General features: G+C 40.8%; 1 protein-coding gene across 1 annotated transcript in view; it reads left to right on the top strand.

Annotated features, from left to right (window-relative positions):
- Positions 1–16,540, top strand: part of LAMB4 (laminin subunit beta 4) — a 51,552-nt gene extending 35,012 nt beyond the window's left edge. The window contains exons 24-34 of the mRNA XM_026076045.1: positions 1,025–1,121; positions 2,037–2,412; positions 2,781–2,941; positions 6,011–6,216; positions 7,864–8,067; positions 10,181–10,325; positions 12,153–12,360; positions 13,010–13,148; positions 13,391–13,567; positions 14,601–14,754; positions 16,268–16,540. Coding sequence (XP_025931830.1) covers positions 1,025–1,121; positions 2,037–2,412; positions 2,781–2,941; positions 6,011–6,216; positions 7,864–8,067; positions 10,181–10,325; positions 12,153–12,360; positions 13,010–13,148; positions 13,391–13,567; positions 14,601–14,754; positions 16,268–16,407 — 2,007 coding nt within the window. The 3' untranslated portion in view covers positions 16,408–16,540. The remainder of the gene's footprint in view (positions 1–1,024; positions 1,122–2,036; positions 2,413–2,780; positions 2,942–6,010; positions 6,217–7,863; positions 8,068–10,180; positions 10,326–12,152; positions 12,361–13,009; positions 13,149–13,390; positions 13,568–14,600; positions 14,755–16,267) is intronic.
- Positions 16,541–18,125: the final 1,585 nt, after the last annotated feature.

Here is an 18,125-nt window from a genome sequence, read left to right as displayed (position 1 = left end):
TGTTTCTTTGTAAAGTGGATCGTGGAAATACTTTGTAAGAAAATGACACATAGGAAATACTTGCCTCATAAGCATACGTACAGGGAAGGAGTAAGTCCAGTCTTGGACCCAAGAGTCTTGTGAGTGTTGTTTTAAGCATTACTTTTCATAAAGTAGCAGCTGAGGCCATGACAGTAATGATGCCTCAACTATAATACTGTTAGAGTATGTTTATCGTATTTAATTTCTGTGCACTTCTGCGGGCTGAAATGTAGAAAAATACATGAGTGTTTCAGAATGCAGCGGTGAAATTGTGATCCCTTGGAGTCAACAGCTGTCTTGCTATTGACTTCATAGCACCAGGAGTTTATCCCAAGATCTTGCTGATGTGCTTTCACACTTTGTTTTCAATATGCTTTTTGTTCGTTCCAGTTTATTTAGTGGCTTTCTAATTTTTCCTAGGAAAAGTAGCTCTTAATCTCAAAGAACCACTACTGCTTTTCTGAGTTGTACTAGTTATCTGAACTGTAATTCCCTGCAGTTTAATTTAGTAGCTGAATTCCAAAATAAATTTTCTAGAGCAATGTACATAATGTACCCTTGAGGTTTTAGTTACAGTTAATATATCATATAGTTAAAAGTTGAATTGTCAAGATCAGTACTTTGCTCCAGCAAAAATAAGAAATTAATTAATCTGTTTTGCTAATTACAGAGGAAAAATCCTTTCTCAGATAATAGTCAGATGATGAGTTCTTGAAGATCATCTATAGACTGAAACATACAACACCTTTCATGTTAGTAAATTAAAGCCATCTCAAAATCTATTTTGTTTTCACAACCTTTAAGAAGGTGACTGTAAGTAGCTGGGAATCTTGGGCCAATAGTATATAAACTATGTTGTTTAAAGAATGTGTGAAAGCAGTGCCACTGCAGTCTTCGCATAGGTGTATAATATAGGTCATAGAGAAAAGAAAAACCCATAGATTATCTATATTCAGTCATTCTACTCTGTGGGCAGTTATTTAATCCTGAACTATCATTACAGCTTACAGGCCAGTGTCAATGTAAGCTAGGTTACAGTGGAAGGCGTTGTGATGAATGTGAGGAAAATTACTTTGGCAATCCACAGACACATTGCATTCGTAAGTATTATTAGGTGGGGGCAAATGGATTAGAAACTATCTTTAAATAAATTTCTGGCCTTTATATTCATGGGGAGATGGGACATACATCTAGAGAGACCAGCTTTAATACTTTAGACATTTGTGTGTATATGATGGATAAAATTATTATAATATTTATCTGTGTTGTTGCTTTAGGCAAGCAGTCCAGTTCACTGTAGCCTGAACACTGTTTTCCAGTCTGCTCTTTAGAAATTGTTTGCACTAGTTGAAGGCTGCCAAAGTAGCATGTAGTGCAGCTCTGAGCAGCTGCTCCCCAGCTCATGAAATACCAGCATGAGATTTCAGGTGGGATTTATCTCACCTGATTATAGCTGTCTAAAAGCTGGAGATCTAGTCTGAGCTCCTCTAATCAGAGCAGGTGCTCCTTCTAGGCAGTGCAGGTAGATAAGTGCCTCTGAAGAGTGATTCGTCCTATTTTTGTTGGATACCTATTAGGTTGATTTGGGCATGTGCCTATTTCTCCCCACTGACTGTGAAGGAGCCCAGATAACTAGCATAGATTAGATGCTTGGCTTTTAGGCAGCTGAAGTTAGCTGATGTGAAATTTCACTTTCAATTTATAACCAAAGAGAAGTGATGCTAGAAAAGCGGATTGTGTACGGTTAGGAAATACACTATTATGGTGCAAAAGAGAAACCTTTAGCAGAAGCATGTAAAGAAGAATAAACCTCATATATCAGCACTTGGCTCAGCAAGGTAATACTGTTTGAGGGCAATCCCTTTAGGCACACTTGCAAATCCCAGCCTAGCAGGCTTGAACAACAGCATAGAGAACGTGTTTGTTTTTATTGTAGTGAAATACAGGGTGATGCTTTTTGCGTGTTTTGCTCCCAGGGAAACAACACTCTGTAACTTTCTGTCCCCATCCTGTAGCCTGCGAGTGTAACCAGGAGGGAACGGGCCAGCCCAAGTGTGACCAAGCCACTGGGGCGTGTAACTGCCGTGCTGGCGTCACCGGGAGGTTTTGTGACCAGTGTGGCCGCGGCTTTGAGAAAGAGTTTCCCTCTTGTCGTCAGTGTCATCTTTGTTTTGATCAGTGGGATGCTGAAATTACTACCCTCTCTCAGACTGCTCAAGGGTTAATGAGGTTCGCTGCAAATCTAGAAGATAAAGGAAGACAAATGCCCAGCTGTGATATGCACTTCAAAGGCTTTGAAAACACCATTTCTGAAATTGAAAGAATTTTGAAACATCCTGTTCTTTCACTGGAGACATTCGCAGACATCAAGGATTTTCATGCCTTTGTGCAGTAAGGACTCTGCTACCCCTGTAAAGATCGCTTGGTTGAGAAAGCTGTCTTCCTGGTGCTTCACCAGCCATGCCCTGCACTTCAAATCCTGTTTCTGATCAGCACACAGATGCTGGACCATTAATTTACAGTTTTCAGTTGATCTGTCAACAAAATAATCCATATATATATAATTTGTCCCCCGCAAGCCTATACTTACGTGCTAGAACTTTTCAAGTTCATCCTAAAAGTTTCCTAAATAAGCCATTACAAGTATATGTTTCTGCCCATTTAGAAAATTATCTGTTGTCCTCAAAATATTGTCTATCTCAGTTCTAGTCTAAGAGCAATCCAGCGTGACTTCTGCATAACTGTAATTTCCCTTTTAGACAAGAAGTTGCACAAATGGATCCACTTCACAATATATTGTATGAATTTCCTGACTTTAATGAGAGAATAGAAGAGACTAGGGAAGAAGCTGACCTGCTATATGAACTTCTACAACAGAAAATAGATCTACATCACAGTTTTCATTATTTGAACCTCAAAGGTAAGGCAGTCAGTAATTCATTGAAATAGGTGAACATTTCCATAAAATTCCATGCACATTTTTCTCACCATTGAATCATGCAATGTTTCAAAAAATCCCTAGATTTTAGCTTCCTATAATAGTACAAAAATGTAAATACTAACAACATTTTTTTATAATGACTTTCCAAACTCCCTTTTATCTTAAAATGCCATGATTTCTAGCATCCTAAATTTCAGATGCATGTGCCAGAGTCACATCAATCAAAAGTCTGGTGAATCCTGATATAAAGCTGAAAAGCCACCTGGTTTCACAATATAGACAAAAAGATCATAAACTAGAAGAACAGAGGACTTTTTTCCCATGCTTCTGACTCCTGTCGCTCTTAGCAATACTTTAAAAATGTTGTCTAGCAAGGGTTTGTTTAATTAAAGCAGGGAGTCATAGTGTAACTTCCCGGTGTTCCCATGGGAAAATATATAACTTCATGTGGTAAGGAACTAGTTCTCCACCATCACAAAATGTGAAGTCAGAATTGAGTTCCTTGGCATTTTTGAAAGAATTACACCATCCGTGCTTGAGCTAAGTATAGTCTCCATAAGCTGCTAATAGTAATGACAATGTCACAAACTGGTCTCTGGAGAAGGAGGGAAAGGTACCAGCTGGGGATCTTGAGCAGATACTACCATCCACAAGGGCAGGAGGCAGCCAGCAGTATATGCTCCGCTAGCTGGCCTCAGAAACAGCTGTGCGAGCCACCCAAAGATACAGTGAGCGCTGTGGAAGACACAAGATACAGTTAATGACCCATTTAGAGTCCCTCTGTGTTTCATTCAAGCAAGAAAAGGATCAGTCTAAATAAGATTGAAGAGTGAAGGAAAGGTCAATGGAATATGAAGCTGAGGGAAAGGAAGATGGAAGAGAGAGATTAATTAAGATTTAGAGCAATTCTCCCAGGCTCAGTTTCCCAATTCGATTGTGTATTGTGCTGACTTTGAGAAAGTCAGGAAAGCAAAAAAACAATAAATCCCAGTGAGGTCAATGGATGCACAGCTGAAGTATCTGTGATGCTCTCTGGTTATGCTCCAAGCCCGCTCACTCTTTAGGCCTCTGGAGGCAGATAAACAGTTCTATAAAAAGCACACGGGGGTGTGGGGAGGGCAAGACCTTGAGTTTAAGCTGCATTTCTGGTCAGGGCCACAAATATTCATTGGTCCTGCTACCAAACAGCTAACAGCACCAGTTAACAGTCCCTCAAGGGAGCAGCTTCTCTAGTATCCTGGAGAGACCTGGCCTCCCTTGCCCCATCTCCATCTCAGACCAGCAGCCCATCCTCGTTGTTGCTCTGCCTGCTCTTCCCTCTCTCTCTTTTGCTGGTCCAAGCAAATGGGGTAGAGCAGGATGGAGGATATGGCCATGTATCCTATCTGGGCCACATTTGTGCCCTAGATGCACAGAAGGGAATGGGGTCCAACCTACCTCTCTTTGCAGAGGATTAAGCAAACCAAAGGTCAGGACTCAGACTTCCTCACAGGCATGCACTGGCTGACTAGGAAATGTCAATATCTAATGATGAATTAAAATCATTGGAAAAAGCAAGAACATCAGTGTCCTTGGACGAATGTTTGCAGTTTATGAATGCTCAGTAATTTACCTCTTTACAGCCTTGGCCCCTGGGTTTACCACCACTGCAGTATTGTAATGTGTTGAGTACGGTTTCCTAGAGTGTAAATTAAGCCGGTGCTAAGGTGCTATGTTTAAAGTAAAAGAACAGCTACATCACAAACCAAGCATGTAAAATGCATTTGGGCTACTTAATGAAGAGCTGAACCACTGTAAAATATTCCTCCAATGAAATTCTTGCATAGAAAATAGTCTCTTGTTCAGATATTGAGATACAGCATACTCTTGCCAGATGTTTTGTATAAAGATCTAACTTTAAATTGTATGTTTCCAAGAGCTGAAACATAAAATAAATAGACCTGACTCCACACAATAACTAAACTCTGGTGAACTTGAATCAAAGCAAGGCCAAGGTTTTTAGTGCCTTATTCAAAGCATACAAGGACTTGATGAGAGTCTGGTGATTGATTTCAACAGTAACTGAGCTGGTTACCAACACAAAGAGAGATGTTCATCAGTGATCTTTACTGCTTTTTTATTGCAGACACATCAGTTCTGGCTTATTGCACATACTTCTCCCTGGGGATTTGGGAAAAACTCTGGGTTCGCTGGAGGTCTGGGCAGCCTTGACAGCAACAACTTTAAATTATGAGTTTTCAAAAGGCCTTAGTTCTTTCTTTAGGCTATTAATCTGCAAACAAAATGTGATATTCTTCACTCTTTTTGAGTCTCTGCTTAGAGGAAATCTTACACTAAGCAAACAAGAAAGACCTTTGCTGGAAAGCATTTGTTGCCTGGCCTAGAGGCTTATCATGGGAATACATTTTTTTTATGCATCAACCCTGAGATTAAATTTTTCCAGAGCCAAATTAAACTTATAAATTCCCATTTGTATTCTAAATTTTGGCCTCAATTCCACAAACCATTCAACTTTTGGGTGCTGTGCTGAATAGGGACAGGACAAATGCTTTCATGAGTCACAGAAGTGATCATTTCGTAGGTTTTACAATTGGCAGAACCAGTTCCCCTGCCTGAACTTCAGAAGAGCATAAGTGACAGGAGCTTCTGTCAAATCAGTAACTGCAGGAATGGATGAGCTAGTGACAAATGCAGATCAATAATGGTTTGTATCATTAATCAGATTTCCGTCATACTTTTGTAACTTCCATTGGCTGCCCATGTTCTTTGGGCTCTGAAGAATGACATAGGATCCACTGCATTTGCATCCATTTGAGCAGGTTTTATGGGTATCAATAGCTATTCCTATTTAGCAGCTGGCTGAATAAGGTATTAAAAAACCTGACTGAGAAAATTACAGTTCATGTACTTCCTTGCTGTTCCAAATCAAACACTAGTGACACAAACTCAATCACCTGCCACTCACCATATGTATAGAATTCAAGTAAATACAGGAATTTAATACAGCCAAAATACAGTCTGTACTAAACATTATTTCTGTTCCTATAGAGACTACCAGCAACATTAGGAAACACTTTGAAATATCATTGTTGGCTGAAAAGAAAACCAGTGGGACAATCCCTATTGTAAGATATTCAGAGTACACCAGAGACAGTGTACTTGCTATGCTGGACGATCACGCCTTGAAAGAAAGCAATGTGCTGGAACAACTCAAGGTTATCAAGACCCCCGATGTCCAAAACTTGAATGAAAAGGTAGGTGCTATGGATTTTTAATGGGAGCTAAATAAAAATCTCATTTTAGCTGCTGTTAGTAATTTTTATTTTAAAAGGATGTTTACATGCATTTCAAATCTGGAAAATGTTAGTTCCCTGGCACAGACATGCAGTCACTTTAGAAACCTCTGTACTTGTCAGGTGCTAGCTACTACCACTCTTCTGGGAGCCATTGCTCCCACAGCAGACCCAGCAGAAGGAGCTATTTAAGCACTCTAGTCTCAAGAGCACTTAAGGGTAAAGTATAAGGCCCAAACACCTTCATCAGTGGCTTAAACTAAGCTGGGTACCTTTGCCCTGGAGTGGATGAGGGGTGCTCACACGATCCTCTGCATCACCTGTGGGACGGGAAGGGATATAACCTCCTGCTAGGCAGTAATGATAGCATCTTCAGCCAACACTGCCAGACCTGGAAGAGAGAATCTGTCTAGGCCTTCAGTCTGACTATCCATGTTAAAATATCTAAGTGTTTTAGCCCTATAGGATCAATTCAACCATTCTTTTTTTTTTGAGTCTTGCATAACAGAGTTCATGAGTACCCTGTATGGACAATAAGGTCCTGTCTGCAATACATATGAAGTCATGTCACACAACTGACTAAAATTCAGTTGTCTATAAACCTGATTCTCATGGGTAGATTCTACCATGCTCTGCAGTCAAACTAATCCTCACAAAAGCTGATTAGACCATGGCTTATGCACACAAATAAGGCCCTTTTATACTTCATGTGTGTCACAGTTGTACCCAGATGTGAGACAATCACACTGGATAAGTATGGTGCCTAAAATGGACTTAGCTGTACCAAAGATGAGAAAGTCCATTATGCTCCCAAAGTTCCAGAGAAGGATGAGATATCAAAATTTTTGGCTCTACAGGGCTGCCAGACCCTGGTTTTCCCACAGTTCGTATCAAGGATTGCTTACCATACATTTTCTTTCCAATGACTCCAAAGAGCCAGCATCTGGCAAGACTACATCATAGGTAATAGATACCTGGTAACCCAAACTGCTCATTACTTTCATGACTGTCACCCCTTAGGATGCAGTTCTTAGTTACATTTTGCCTGTAAACAAGGCCTCATCCCCCACTCCACACCCAAAAATGGCTTTAGTGTTTTTCTTTGATACCAAATTTTTGGTATCAAAAAACCAAAAAACTGGCCAATTGCTTTTTCATTGCATCGACTATATATATAAAGCTATGTGCAGTTTGTCAGGTGAATCTTTGCTGAGTGCCCTAGTAAGACCTGCATGATGGTGATATGGTACCATGTAGTGTGAGAGGTGATCTGGATCCTTTAGGACATATCCTTGGGCTGGATATGGCCAGGGGACTGTTTCAGCACTTTTGCCATAGAGGAGTGAAGCAAGTGTCTTAGTGAAGCTTATGGAGCCCAACAAATGCCTCTTGCAAGGAGATGCTTGGAGCCACGGGTTGCCGTTGCATCCTTTAAGTCAAGGAAGGGGGTCTTGTCACTGGGAGTCAGCCTGCACCTTTGGATCACCCTCTCAGGGAAAATCCCCATATAAAGTTCAATGTTCATGTGACATTAAACATCTTCCTTCCTCTAAGAGTGTTTCTCAGAACCACAGAGGATTCTTGACACAAACATGTTGTTTATTGTAGATCTGTGGGGTGCCAGGAAATCAGCCGTGTGTTACAGCAGCATGTGGGGGAGCTCTGTGCCAAGATAGGTATGGACTCAAGCAGTGTGGTGGCCCAGGCTGCAGTGGAGTTCTTCCTCGTTCTGCAGAGGCATTCAGGAAAGCTGAGGAGACTGCTGTGTCATTAAAAAACTTGACTACTCAACTACAGGAACCTGAGAATCAGGTGCTGTATATCAAACTTACATTTGTTCAATGGTATGGATGGAGGATGGGAAATGGGGCAATCCCTTCATGGAGTGTCCTGTCCATAAGCCCAGTTATGCTAAAATGCTCAAAATCCAGGGAGCTGAACATCTCCTGTGGCACTGCTACCTTCAACAAGTGGGCTCTTCCTCTGCTGCTTTGTCCCACTAGGGAGGAAAAGTTGTCTGGAGCACAGACATGAGAAGCAGAAAAGCCCAGCTCACTTCCAGAACACATTCCTGATGTTGAACAAGGTGCTAAGGGTGCGATTCCTGCCACCTTGCTGCATGGGGAGGGAACTGGCGGCATCTAAGCTAGTCCTCTATGCTCCTTTTATAATTAGTGGAAAGAGACAGGCAGCGCCAGCTTTTTCTTCTCACTATCAGGTACATATCTGAGGATGCAGTAGTCACTGCTGGAAGGTGTATGGTTTTTTCACACTGCAAATATGGCTGGTTTAGATTTGGACGGCTAACTTGTAGACAGCTAAAATGAGGAAAGATGCAGTATAAGCCCCCAACCCTAGAGAAACTCCCCTGCTCCTTTGACAGAGAACAGTGCCTTAGTGATGAACTATGTCCCAACCCCGTAGACATAGCACGGTTCAGTGCTGGAGGTGTTAGATCCCAGTCCCACTAAGGGACTAGTTACTAGTTATACCTTACTCTCCCCTACAGCTGCCAAGATCTCACTGGCCATGGTGCTCTGTACCTGTGGTATTTGGTGAGGTTAGGCTAGTGTCACCTATATTCTTACTGGGAAAGATTCAAACGGTACTCTTTGTCAGTAGCCTGAGTACGGCTCACATTTATTGCAGTGGGATTACTGCTATGCACAGCATTAAACTCAACCTATATAACTTCGTATTTTTCTTATGTTTGCCTTTAAAGAATTTTTGCAAATAATTTCAATCCAAAGTTTTTCTGCCCCTTCCCCATTGGTGCTTAGAAGGGCATCAAGTAATGCACAGTAGCAGTGGAAATAATTCAAGCGAAGTGTGGCCAATGCAACATGTGCAAAGGAAGCAAAACAGACAAATCCCAAAGCAACAGTAAAGACAGTTTGTTCTCATTAACAATCAGAGATGACGCTTGTTGCAATTACAGGCAAAAAACATTTTCCAACAGAAATTCTCCTGTGACTTTGTTCTGTCCCTCCAGGGTGCCTGGGCATCCACTGCCTCCTTTTAAAATACACATGACACAGCATTACAGCTAATGGGTTTAGAAATGAGCAATCGGGGCGCACGTCTGGGCTCCAGGCTGAGCAGAGATAACGGTGAAAGGCGGGTGCCACTCTTGGAGGTGGCAGCGGGAGGCTGCCAGGCCACTGTCTTTGGCCCTCACCAGCCTTGGTCCAGCTCTGCTGCTGGCAGGGATGTGTGGAGCAGGACTGGTGAGGACCAGTGAATGTGCAGGAAGTGTTTTGAGATGTTTCAGAAATAAAAACATCATTGTTGTTCTTGTTGCACAGGGAAACCATGAATCTCCTCCCTCTGCAGACCGCAGAGAAGCAGTACCTCTGCATTTCCCTAAAGCAAAGTGTAGCCCCGAACAAAGCAAATTGCTGTTAGAATTTGATAATTAAACTAAAGCTCTCAGTTAAATGATCAGGAACACAAATTGAATGGCAAAATGCAGCTTTGAAACACAACCTTTAAACCCTGCCTTTCTTACTTATTTCCCCTCAAGTATAATTTTAACAGTAATGCCAACATGAAAAGGCAAATGAAATTATGTGCCTTTTTCTTTACTGAATCGCCTCACTCACACAGTGCAAAACTGCAGTAGAAAACAGCTGCCAGTGCCTTCCTTTAGAAATAGAAGGGGTTGTGGCTTAGCAGTATTTGCAGAGAGAAAAAAAATGCTTGATTTAGGCTTTGCTCTGAGGCCAGATGAAGACCATGATGTAACAACTTCTGGAGTTCCCCAAAGTGGTCTTCTACTAAGATGTTTCCAAAGCCACAACTCTTGGAATCAAGTGATTCCACCTGAGAATCATATCACAATTATTTTAGTGTCAGAGTTCAACTTGCCAAGCAATGGTATGTAATCTCCAGAGACAGGCACTGCTATTTCTAAAAATATTTCCAGGTTGAAAGCATCAGAAAAATTTCAGAAGACACCAAGTTGAAAGGCTCACAATTAAATGGGGAACTAGAGAGAGCTAAGAATCAAATTGAAGTTGACCAGGAGATCACTAAGGAGTTCATCAGAAAAGTAAAAGCCTTCTTATTAGGTAAATATGCAAAAAAGTTCTTTCTGACTCATTTTTCTTTGATATATTCCAGTATAATATAGCATGATACACAGCCAGAAAAGGATTTAGTTGTATACCTATCTAATTTCTTGTCTATCTCTTGATCTGAGAAATCTTTTTCAATTCCTTTTTTATAGTGTTTCTTTCTCCCAGATGACAGTATTTTGTATGAATTTTCCCATAGATCTGTTGTGTCATCTTTTATTCATTTGCTTAATTTGAAACATACAAGTAATTCCCTCGGTTCCTGGTTTATCTGAATAAAGTGGTACTGATGTAATTTCAGATAGTATATAATGTCCAGGCATGTCCAATACATCCTCAAATTGTTATTCCATCCCCTTCCTCCAGACCCATAAATAGAGGCTCTCAGTAGGGAGCGTGGGAATTAGGATACAAAGTGACATACTGCTCCATCTTCTCCATAAAGCTGTAACTTGAGGAATCAAAGGATTCCAGCAGAACTTCAGCTCTCATTAAAAATAACAAAACAACCATATGTACCTAAAACTTTTTCCACTCTTGTGAAAAAATTTGTTAAGAGACAGACCCTAAGATTTCTTTTAAGAAATGTGCATAAAAGGAGTGTTAAAAGTGTCAAATGTGTTAGTATTTTTTTAATCGCTTGAATATAGCTGATCTCATAATTTTGTAAGGACTGCATGTTGGCAGTCCTTTGGTATTCATACCTCCCCATCCAAATAGCAGTGAGGGAGCGAGGGCTGAGTATAGAGGATTTCCTCTGTTCAGGAACATTTAAGTTATTTTATTGATTTTGGAGGAAAACCTCCATTTAAGGCCTTAAGATTTTATTTGGTAGTGATTGCCAAATTTGTCTTTGGCTCTTCTTTTATGTTTCTTAGTATAAATATAGCATTTACTTTCTAACAATTCTAAAACATTTATGCATGAATTTTTGCTTTGTAAATTAAAATTTATGAACTGTAGCAGCTAAGATGCTTACAGATGCATTAAATCTGCTATAATGTACATTGACATATTTCTACAGAAAATAACTCTCAGGAATGTACTACTGTTTGCCCTGTAGATGTCTATTATTTAATTCTTGGTAAGTTATTTTGCAGCATTAGTTCAAACATTTAGTATGTGTTTCAACTGCTTTATCACCCAAGGTCTCATCTACAATGGGACGTGGGTACAACGAGAAGCGATGATGAGACTTCTTTACAAGGCATTAACCACTCTAGCTCAGTGTGACTGTGCCACTGTGCAAAGGTGGAACTAGGAGGAAGTCATGTCTAAGGGGAGTTGTCAAAATATGGTTATTCTACTGTAAATTCCCATCCTATCTCAGTCTGACCCAACTTTCTCATGTAGGTTAGCCTTTCTCATTAACCAGTGAAGGAACCACTTTTAAAATATTGTGGCGACTCCAGGGAAGGGATTACACCTGCATGCTGGCTTGGAAAGCTTCATTCACACCACAGTCTCCTCAGCGCCGCTTTGATCTGAGGGCCGAGGGAGAAATGGGCTCTGACATATCTAGCTGTGCTGAGTGATGATGTAAAACCTTCCATGGATTCAGTTCTAAATCAGAATTTTAATAACCCAGTTCAAAGTTGGTTCAAATCCTTATTTTAGCCAGCTCTGACAACACTAATAGCAGTACCTGGAAACATAATATTAAATTACAAAATGTTAGAGATAATTCTCTTACCCCTTTGCTGTGCTTGTCAGCTTTATTCTGCCACATATCTCAATAGGTAGACAACCCTAATGATCATTTACATTTCACTGGGAAAAAGGATGTGTTTCAGAATACTCTAAACTCTGTTTTTGTTAAAGATGAGAGTGCACCTCCAGAGGACATCGAGAAGGTGGCAAACTATGTTCTGCAAATAAACCTTCCCCTGACCCCACAAGAGTTAACAAACATGCTTGACAAAATCAGAAACATTATGAACTACTGTGAGAAGTACAAACTGAATGTGAATAAGAGAAACAGAAAAATGGAAGAAGCTCAGAAGCTACTGGTGAAGGCAAAACAAGCCGAGTGAGTAGAATATTCTCTTACTGATGTGATAAATCCAGCTGAAATTGCACTGTGCACAATAAGGCTGCTCCATATCCCAGGCAGTTAAATATCCTAATAACACTGGAAAGAAAGTTCAGATTACAGTAGATTTCATATTGCCATTTCTGCAAGGGCCTCTCCAGCAGTAATGAGCCATGACCACTCGAGCTGCACAGAGCTGACGTGCTATAAAAGGTTACGGCTCCTGTGAGCTCTTGGCTCCTCAGCTGCTGAACTCACCAAGCAGAGTGCAAGAAGCCAAAGCAGCTACTTACTTTCACGTGGGACCTGGTGGATCATTATATCTGGTTCACTGGGAGGTTTAAATAGGGATGATAAGAACCAACAAGAATTGGGGAGGAAGAAAATATGTTCACCTTTTAAGTGAGCTTTCCCTAATAGCAGTATGCTGTCAGGTAGCCTGCAGCCTCAAACCTCACCATTAACATGTTAGCTGATATATTCACAGATAAGATCCCTTACTGATGTTTTGCTTTGCCAGCTGTTGAACCACAATTTTTAATGGATGGTGTTTGGACTCAAGGGAACATTTCTACATGTGTGTGTGGGTGGATCTGAAATGTCTTTTTCCTCAGTCTCCACACACTTTTTTTTTTTTTCGCTTTAGCAAAGCAGCAAAAGCTCTTCCACCTGTGAATGAAATTAGTAATACACTAAAAAATGTTGCGAACTCCCAAGGACACTCCAAAGGCACTTTCATAAAGTTAAATGAAGAGATACAAGGAATCAGAACACAAATCTCACAGGTATCTTGCTATCCATCTTTTAATTTACTTACTACATACATTTTAGAAAAAGGTCTCAAAGCTTCCCCAATGTAAATGTAAAATAAACAAAACCAGAATGTGGCTCAGTTACAACATCAATTCCATAGCATTTAAGGGGCTCCTCTAGTTATCAGCTGATATTAATCTCTCCTTCATTGCTAAACTCTGCAAGTTGGATGGACATGGCATAAAAACCACAGCTTCCAATTGTTCTGTTTTAGGCTCAGAATCAAGTGAACAAGACAAGTGATGAACTAAATGACTTCTCAGCAAAACAATCTGAGATGGAAGATGAAATTGCCATGTTGCAGATGAAAATGATGAAGAGCAGGAATCAAGCTACAAATGCAAAAGCAGGGGCAGAAGCAGCAAACAAGCAAGCTCAGAATATCAATATTGTAAGCCATTCTGTCACATACTAAAGAAAAAAAATTATTCCTTATGTGTTTGATGGTACTTTTGATTCAGAAGTGTAATTGTGTTACTCTGTTCTCCTCAAAACTGTGTTAAAGTTTTCGTTATGCCACCCAGTGTAAAATACCACAGGCTAAGAAACATTTCTTTTTTATTTTAAGGTGTCTAGCAAATAACAATTCTGTTAGCTTGAATGAAAGAAAACACATACATTTGTCTGGCTACTCCATGACATTTTTCCTTGCACTGTGTATAAGACTCATAGTCACCATGGGCACCAATAAACACAACAGAACAAATCACAAAAACAGATATTAAAATATGTATGATGGAAGCAGTCTGACCATTCATTTAGTGCCATTCTCCTTCAGAGAAAACTGCTGTGGGAGTTGCACGGAGTTTTTGGTTGGCTGGGCGCTTTTTAATAGCTCCGATTTTTGAGAATGCATTGAGGCAGCTAGAAGTTTGCTAGCATGCTGCGTGAGGAGAACCAGGCTCCCGCAGCTCAAAAGGCAGAGCATGACTAAGCTTCCAGGTTATAAGAAATGCAGTAGAAATCCAAATTGCAGCCTCCACGGCAACCTAAATCAGCATGGGTGGAGTCAGTCAGTAAATATTATTACTGTTAAACATGTAAAAAAATGTATGTTATGGCTTATTTATTAAACTTGAATTAAGCCTCATGGCAAAAATGAAATTTACAGAAAAGCTGTATCAAAAGAAGTAAAAAACAGCATAAGCCTTGAAAAGCTTAAATGATATTTCCTTTACATCCTCAGCCCCCTTTATGCTTTGGATTGCTCAACTGGCAGTTTGCTTTAATTGAATTCTGTCGTGTTTTGTGAAGCTTTGTTCAGTGTATACTCATTACGGATTTTTTTTAAGATTTCAGAGAATGAGAGATTGAAAGTTGGCTCAAATAGGATATGCAACAAGGTAGAAAAATCTCCTTCAGTATGCCAGATTAACTGTAAAATGCTAGATGTTCTTAAACTAAGTAATGGGTTTTTGTTACAGGAATTTGCTGACATTAAAAGAAAGTACACCATTCTTCAAGAGAAGCTAAAAGCCAAAGGACCTCCAAAAGTAACGTTAGAGAAAGTGAAACAGCTGAAAGAAGAAGCAGAAAAACTGGCTGAAGAGACTGAAAAAAAAATCAAAAGAATAACAGGTGGTGTTCTCACTTCCATAGCAAGCAGTGAAAATTGTGAAAGTCATGTATTAAACTGGAAGTTTTGCCTACAGACACTAACAGACTAAGTTCACCTGAAATCAGCTTTAAAACAATTTAACTGGTGAAAACCCCTGCTTGAACCTACCTGAACAGTTTAAAAGTAGCTAAATTGATTGGGCTTATGTACATTTTTGGATATAAATTGGTTGCTATAAGCAGAGTTTAAAAAGTGCCCACCCAAGGTCTTGCAGTGATTTAATTCTGGCAATTTTAATAATGGGAAAAGTGCAAAACTTGCATAACTCGTCTAAGGCTCTTAGAAATGGATTCTGAAAAACTTAGCTGCAGATTTAGCTGGGAGCTTTGATTTACGTACTTGCTTTGGGCATTCGGACCTTAAATCATTCCCCTATTCTGTCTGTTCTTACATTATCTGAGTGATGACTCATGCTAATAGAGACCTGCCAGGTAGCCTTTCTTCATCAGTCTATCCTTGTTCCCTTTTAGACATATCTCTGAGCAACAGCAGAAAAAAGAGGTATAAATATTGGCTTGTTTGAACAAGTAGAGAAACATCCGTGTCCCACAGTGGGCAGCAGAGCTCAGATACGTGCCCCAGGCACATCAGTCCACAGTCTAGTATCTTCACCCACTCACCTCCTTGGAGGTTTCAGCTCATATGCACAGGACCTGCCGAGCTATAGCAGAGAGGGAGAAGGGGCTATGGGGTAGTAGAGACCATGGCTCCTGCAGCAGTACCCGCACAGCTCCTTCATCACAGCCTGACAGGCAGGTTTAGACAGTCACTAGAGGTGAAGGCGGCACAAGCCAACTTCCACAATGTCTCCTGTAATTGCACACAGGGGACCTAATTCTGCCTGTAGGGCCTAGGATCCTACCAGACTCAACATCTGAAATTACTGCATCATTTAAACAGAACTGAAACAGAAATGCCATCCTGGAAGGAAATTTTTCAGGACAGGATCTGCTCATTTTGAGCAGATACCTTGAGAAGAACCATTAAGAACATCCCAGCTATTCCAAATGCCCAGGTGATAAGTGCATTGGAAACGTAAGCCATGAATAATGTGGTTTTGACTCATTATCGGTATGTTTTCATTCGTGTAGCTTCACAGGGACCAGTAGAATCATCTCTGTAAAAGAGGGTGGCATTAACCTATTATGCCCAAACTGTCCAGACTTTACATTCCTCAGTGGACACACTGTTCCTCCAAGTTTTTCCATTTAAACCAAATGCTTAAGAGCTCTGTGTCCTGGACCATCACAGTTGATGGACAAAAGCATATGCTGAGAAATGAACTGTTCTAAGACTGTCACGTTTCTCTCAAAATCCAGAAGCCAGACTTTTCCCTTCAGTTACACATATAACATTCTCCATTTGAAATGGGCTTATTGCCTCTAAAACTGATTGGGAAAAAATGCTGTTAAACCCTGGATTTTACTTACACAACAAATATGTTCACCATTACATGTCACTTTACTCTTACAGATTTGGAGAAGAAGCTCCAGGACCTGAATCAAACCAAACAAGACAAGGCAGAGCAACTCAGACAGCTAGAGGAACAAGTGATAGCCATTAAAAATGAAATCACTGAGCAGGAAAGCAAGTATGCAACATGCAAAAGTTAGGGTCTGAGCAGACCATCATATCAAGTGAACCTGAATTCTCCATGTTTACCACTTCCTGAACTTCCCAGCATGGAGTGGCTGTCCTCTGTAAATACATCTGAAGGCGCATACAGTATTTTGGCATAGGGAGCAATGTAACTTCCTCTTGGTTTTTAGTCCAGCTGAGTTGATATGGAAATAGGAAATACCTTCTAATAAAACACCTGATTGACTAATCAGGATGCAGTCTTTGAGGGAACTCTAAAATACACTCCTGTACACAGTCTAGGGGCCTGGAAATGCACAAAGAGGACATCTCATACAGCTGCAGGTAACGGTCTCAAGGACAAACTCCCAACAAACCTATAATCTATTGACACCCTATGTCTTACTGTTGAACCCTTCAAAAACCCGACATGCAGCTGTGCCACTACCATGCCTGTTTGGTGATGGTGACGCAGGACTGCTTGGAGACGGGGAGGGGGTGATGCACAGTGAAGGGCTGTGTGCTTCTGTCAGCATCCCTACTGACAGGCAGCGTTGTCTCCAGGGTACTGTCCTTTCTCCATCCCCTTCACTTTTGCTGAGGCAGAGCAGGGAAGGCTTCATCAGTAACCCTGGACCATGTGGTGGGTGCCCGCTGGGCTCACTGAAACTCACACAGCTCCACGCATCGCTGGGAGGGGGGTAAAGAGAAGCAAATTCTCCGGTGCCCACTGGATGGCAGTGCACAGATGTTTTAACACCAAAACCAATTCTGAGATCGTTTCTTTGTCAACGCACCTTTCCAGGTGGTATTTTTGCATGCTTTGGCCAAAATCTCATTTAGTTTAATTTATTTAACCCATGTGAAAATAAAAGAAATAGCAGTTTACAATGTCACACATTAAAGATGTCACAGCTATTAGCAGGGTATGCCTGATTCTCCAGCTGTTCTACACAGAGCAATTCTTCCCAGAAGAAATTTTAAGCAGCACCCCGTTTGGGAGTAAGCTTTTGCAGTGCCTGATCGCACGGTACAAGGAATGTAATAGCAGACCAACACACTGAGGGCTGCCTTAGCACACGTCTGTGCTTCCTAAACCCACAGTGAAAAGGCTGATCCGAAGCAGGGAAGACTGCATTAGGTCTAATTGATCCATAATTGAACTAGGTTTCTTAAAAGTACTACAATCATAATGAAAGCAGGATCTCAGCAGCACTAAACAATGCTTCAGAAATATCACTTTTTCTTTTGCTCATAAGGGGTTGCCCACATTTTCCATTAATGCAACCAATAACTTGAGAATAACTGCAGCACTTATGTTTTAGCAGTAAATCCAAAGAGCCATGAATTTTGAAAAAACTGTTTCTCCAGCTCTTCCCTACCTGCACGCGTGCAGCACTTCACAGAAGTTGGGATTCACACAGTAGTTTCTTGCCGTCATAAAGAACACAGGAACAGTCCTTAGTTTTCATTTAGAAAGCTTACCTTTTTTTTTTTTTTTTTTCAAGAAAGGCGACTGAAGTTAAGTAAATGCTAGAAAAGGGCTAAGATTTTAAAAAGGCTAAAGGGAGGCAGACCCCAGTTTCAACATCCCAGCCGTGCTACTTCATGTTCCTGCACAAAGCTGAACAGATTAACACTGGCTTTTCCTCAGGGAAAATCAGTCATATAATTCCTGCCTTGAGTGTCTCACAGACATGGGGGTGAATGTCCCCGTCCGTTATGTACTTTACGCAGTTTCCAGGAGGAACCC

This window comes from Apteryx rowi, unplaced genomic scaffold (assembly GCF_003343035.1).
Source record: "Apteryx rowi isolate R43461 unplaced genomic scaffold, aptRow1 scaffold_423, whole genome shotgun sequence".
NCBI classification, from domain to species: domain Eukaryota; kingdom Metazoa; phylum Chordata; class Aves; order Apterygiformes; family Apterygidae; genus Apteryx; species Apteryx rowi.
This window is presented reverse-complemented; position numbering and strand designations above follow the sequence as displayed.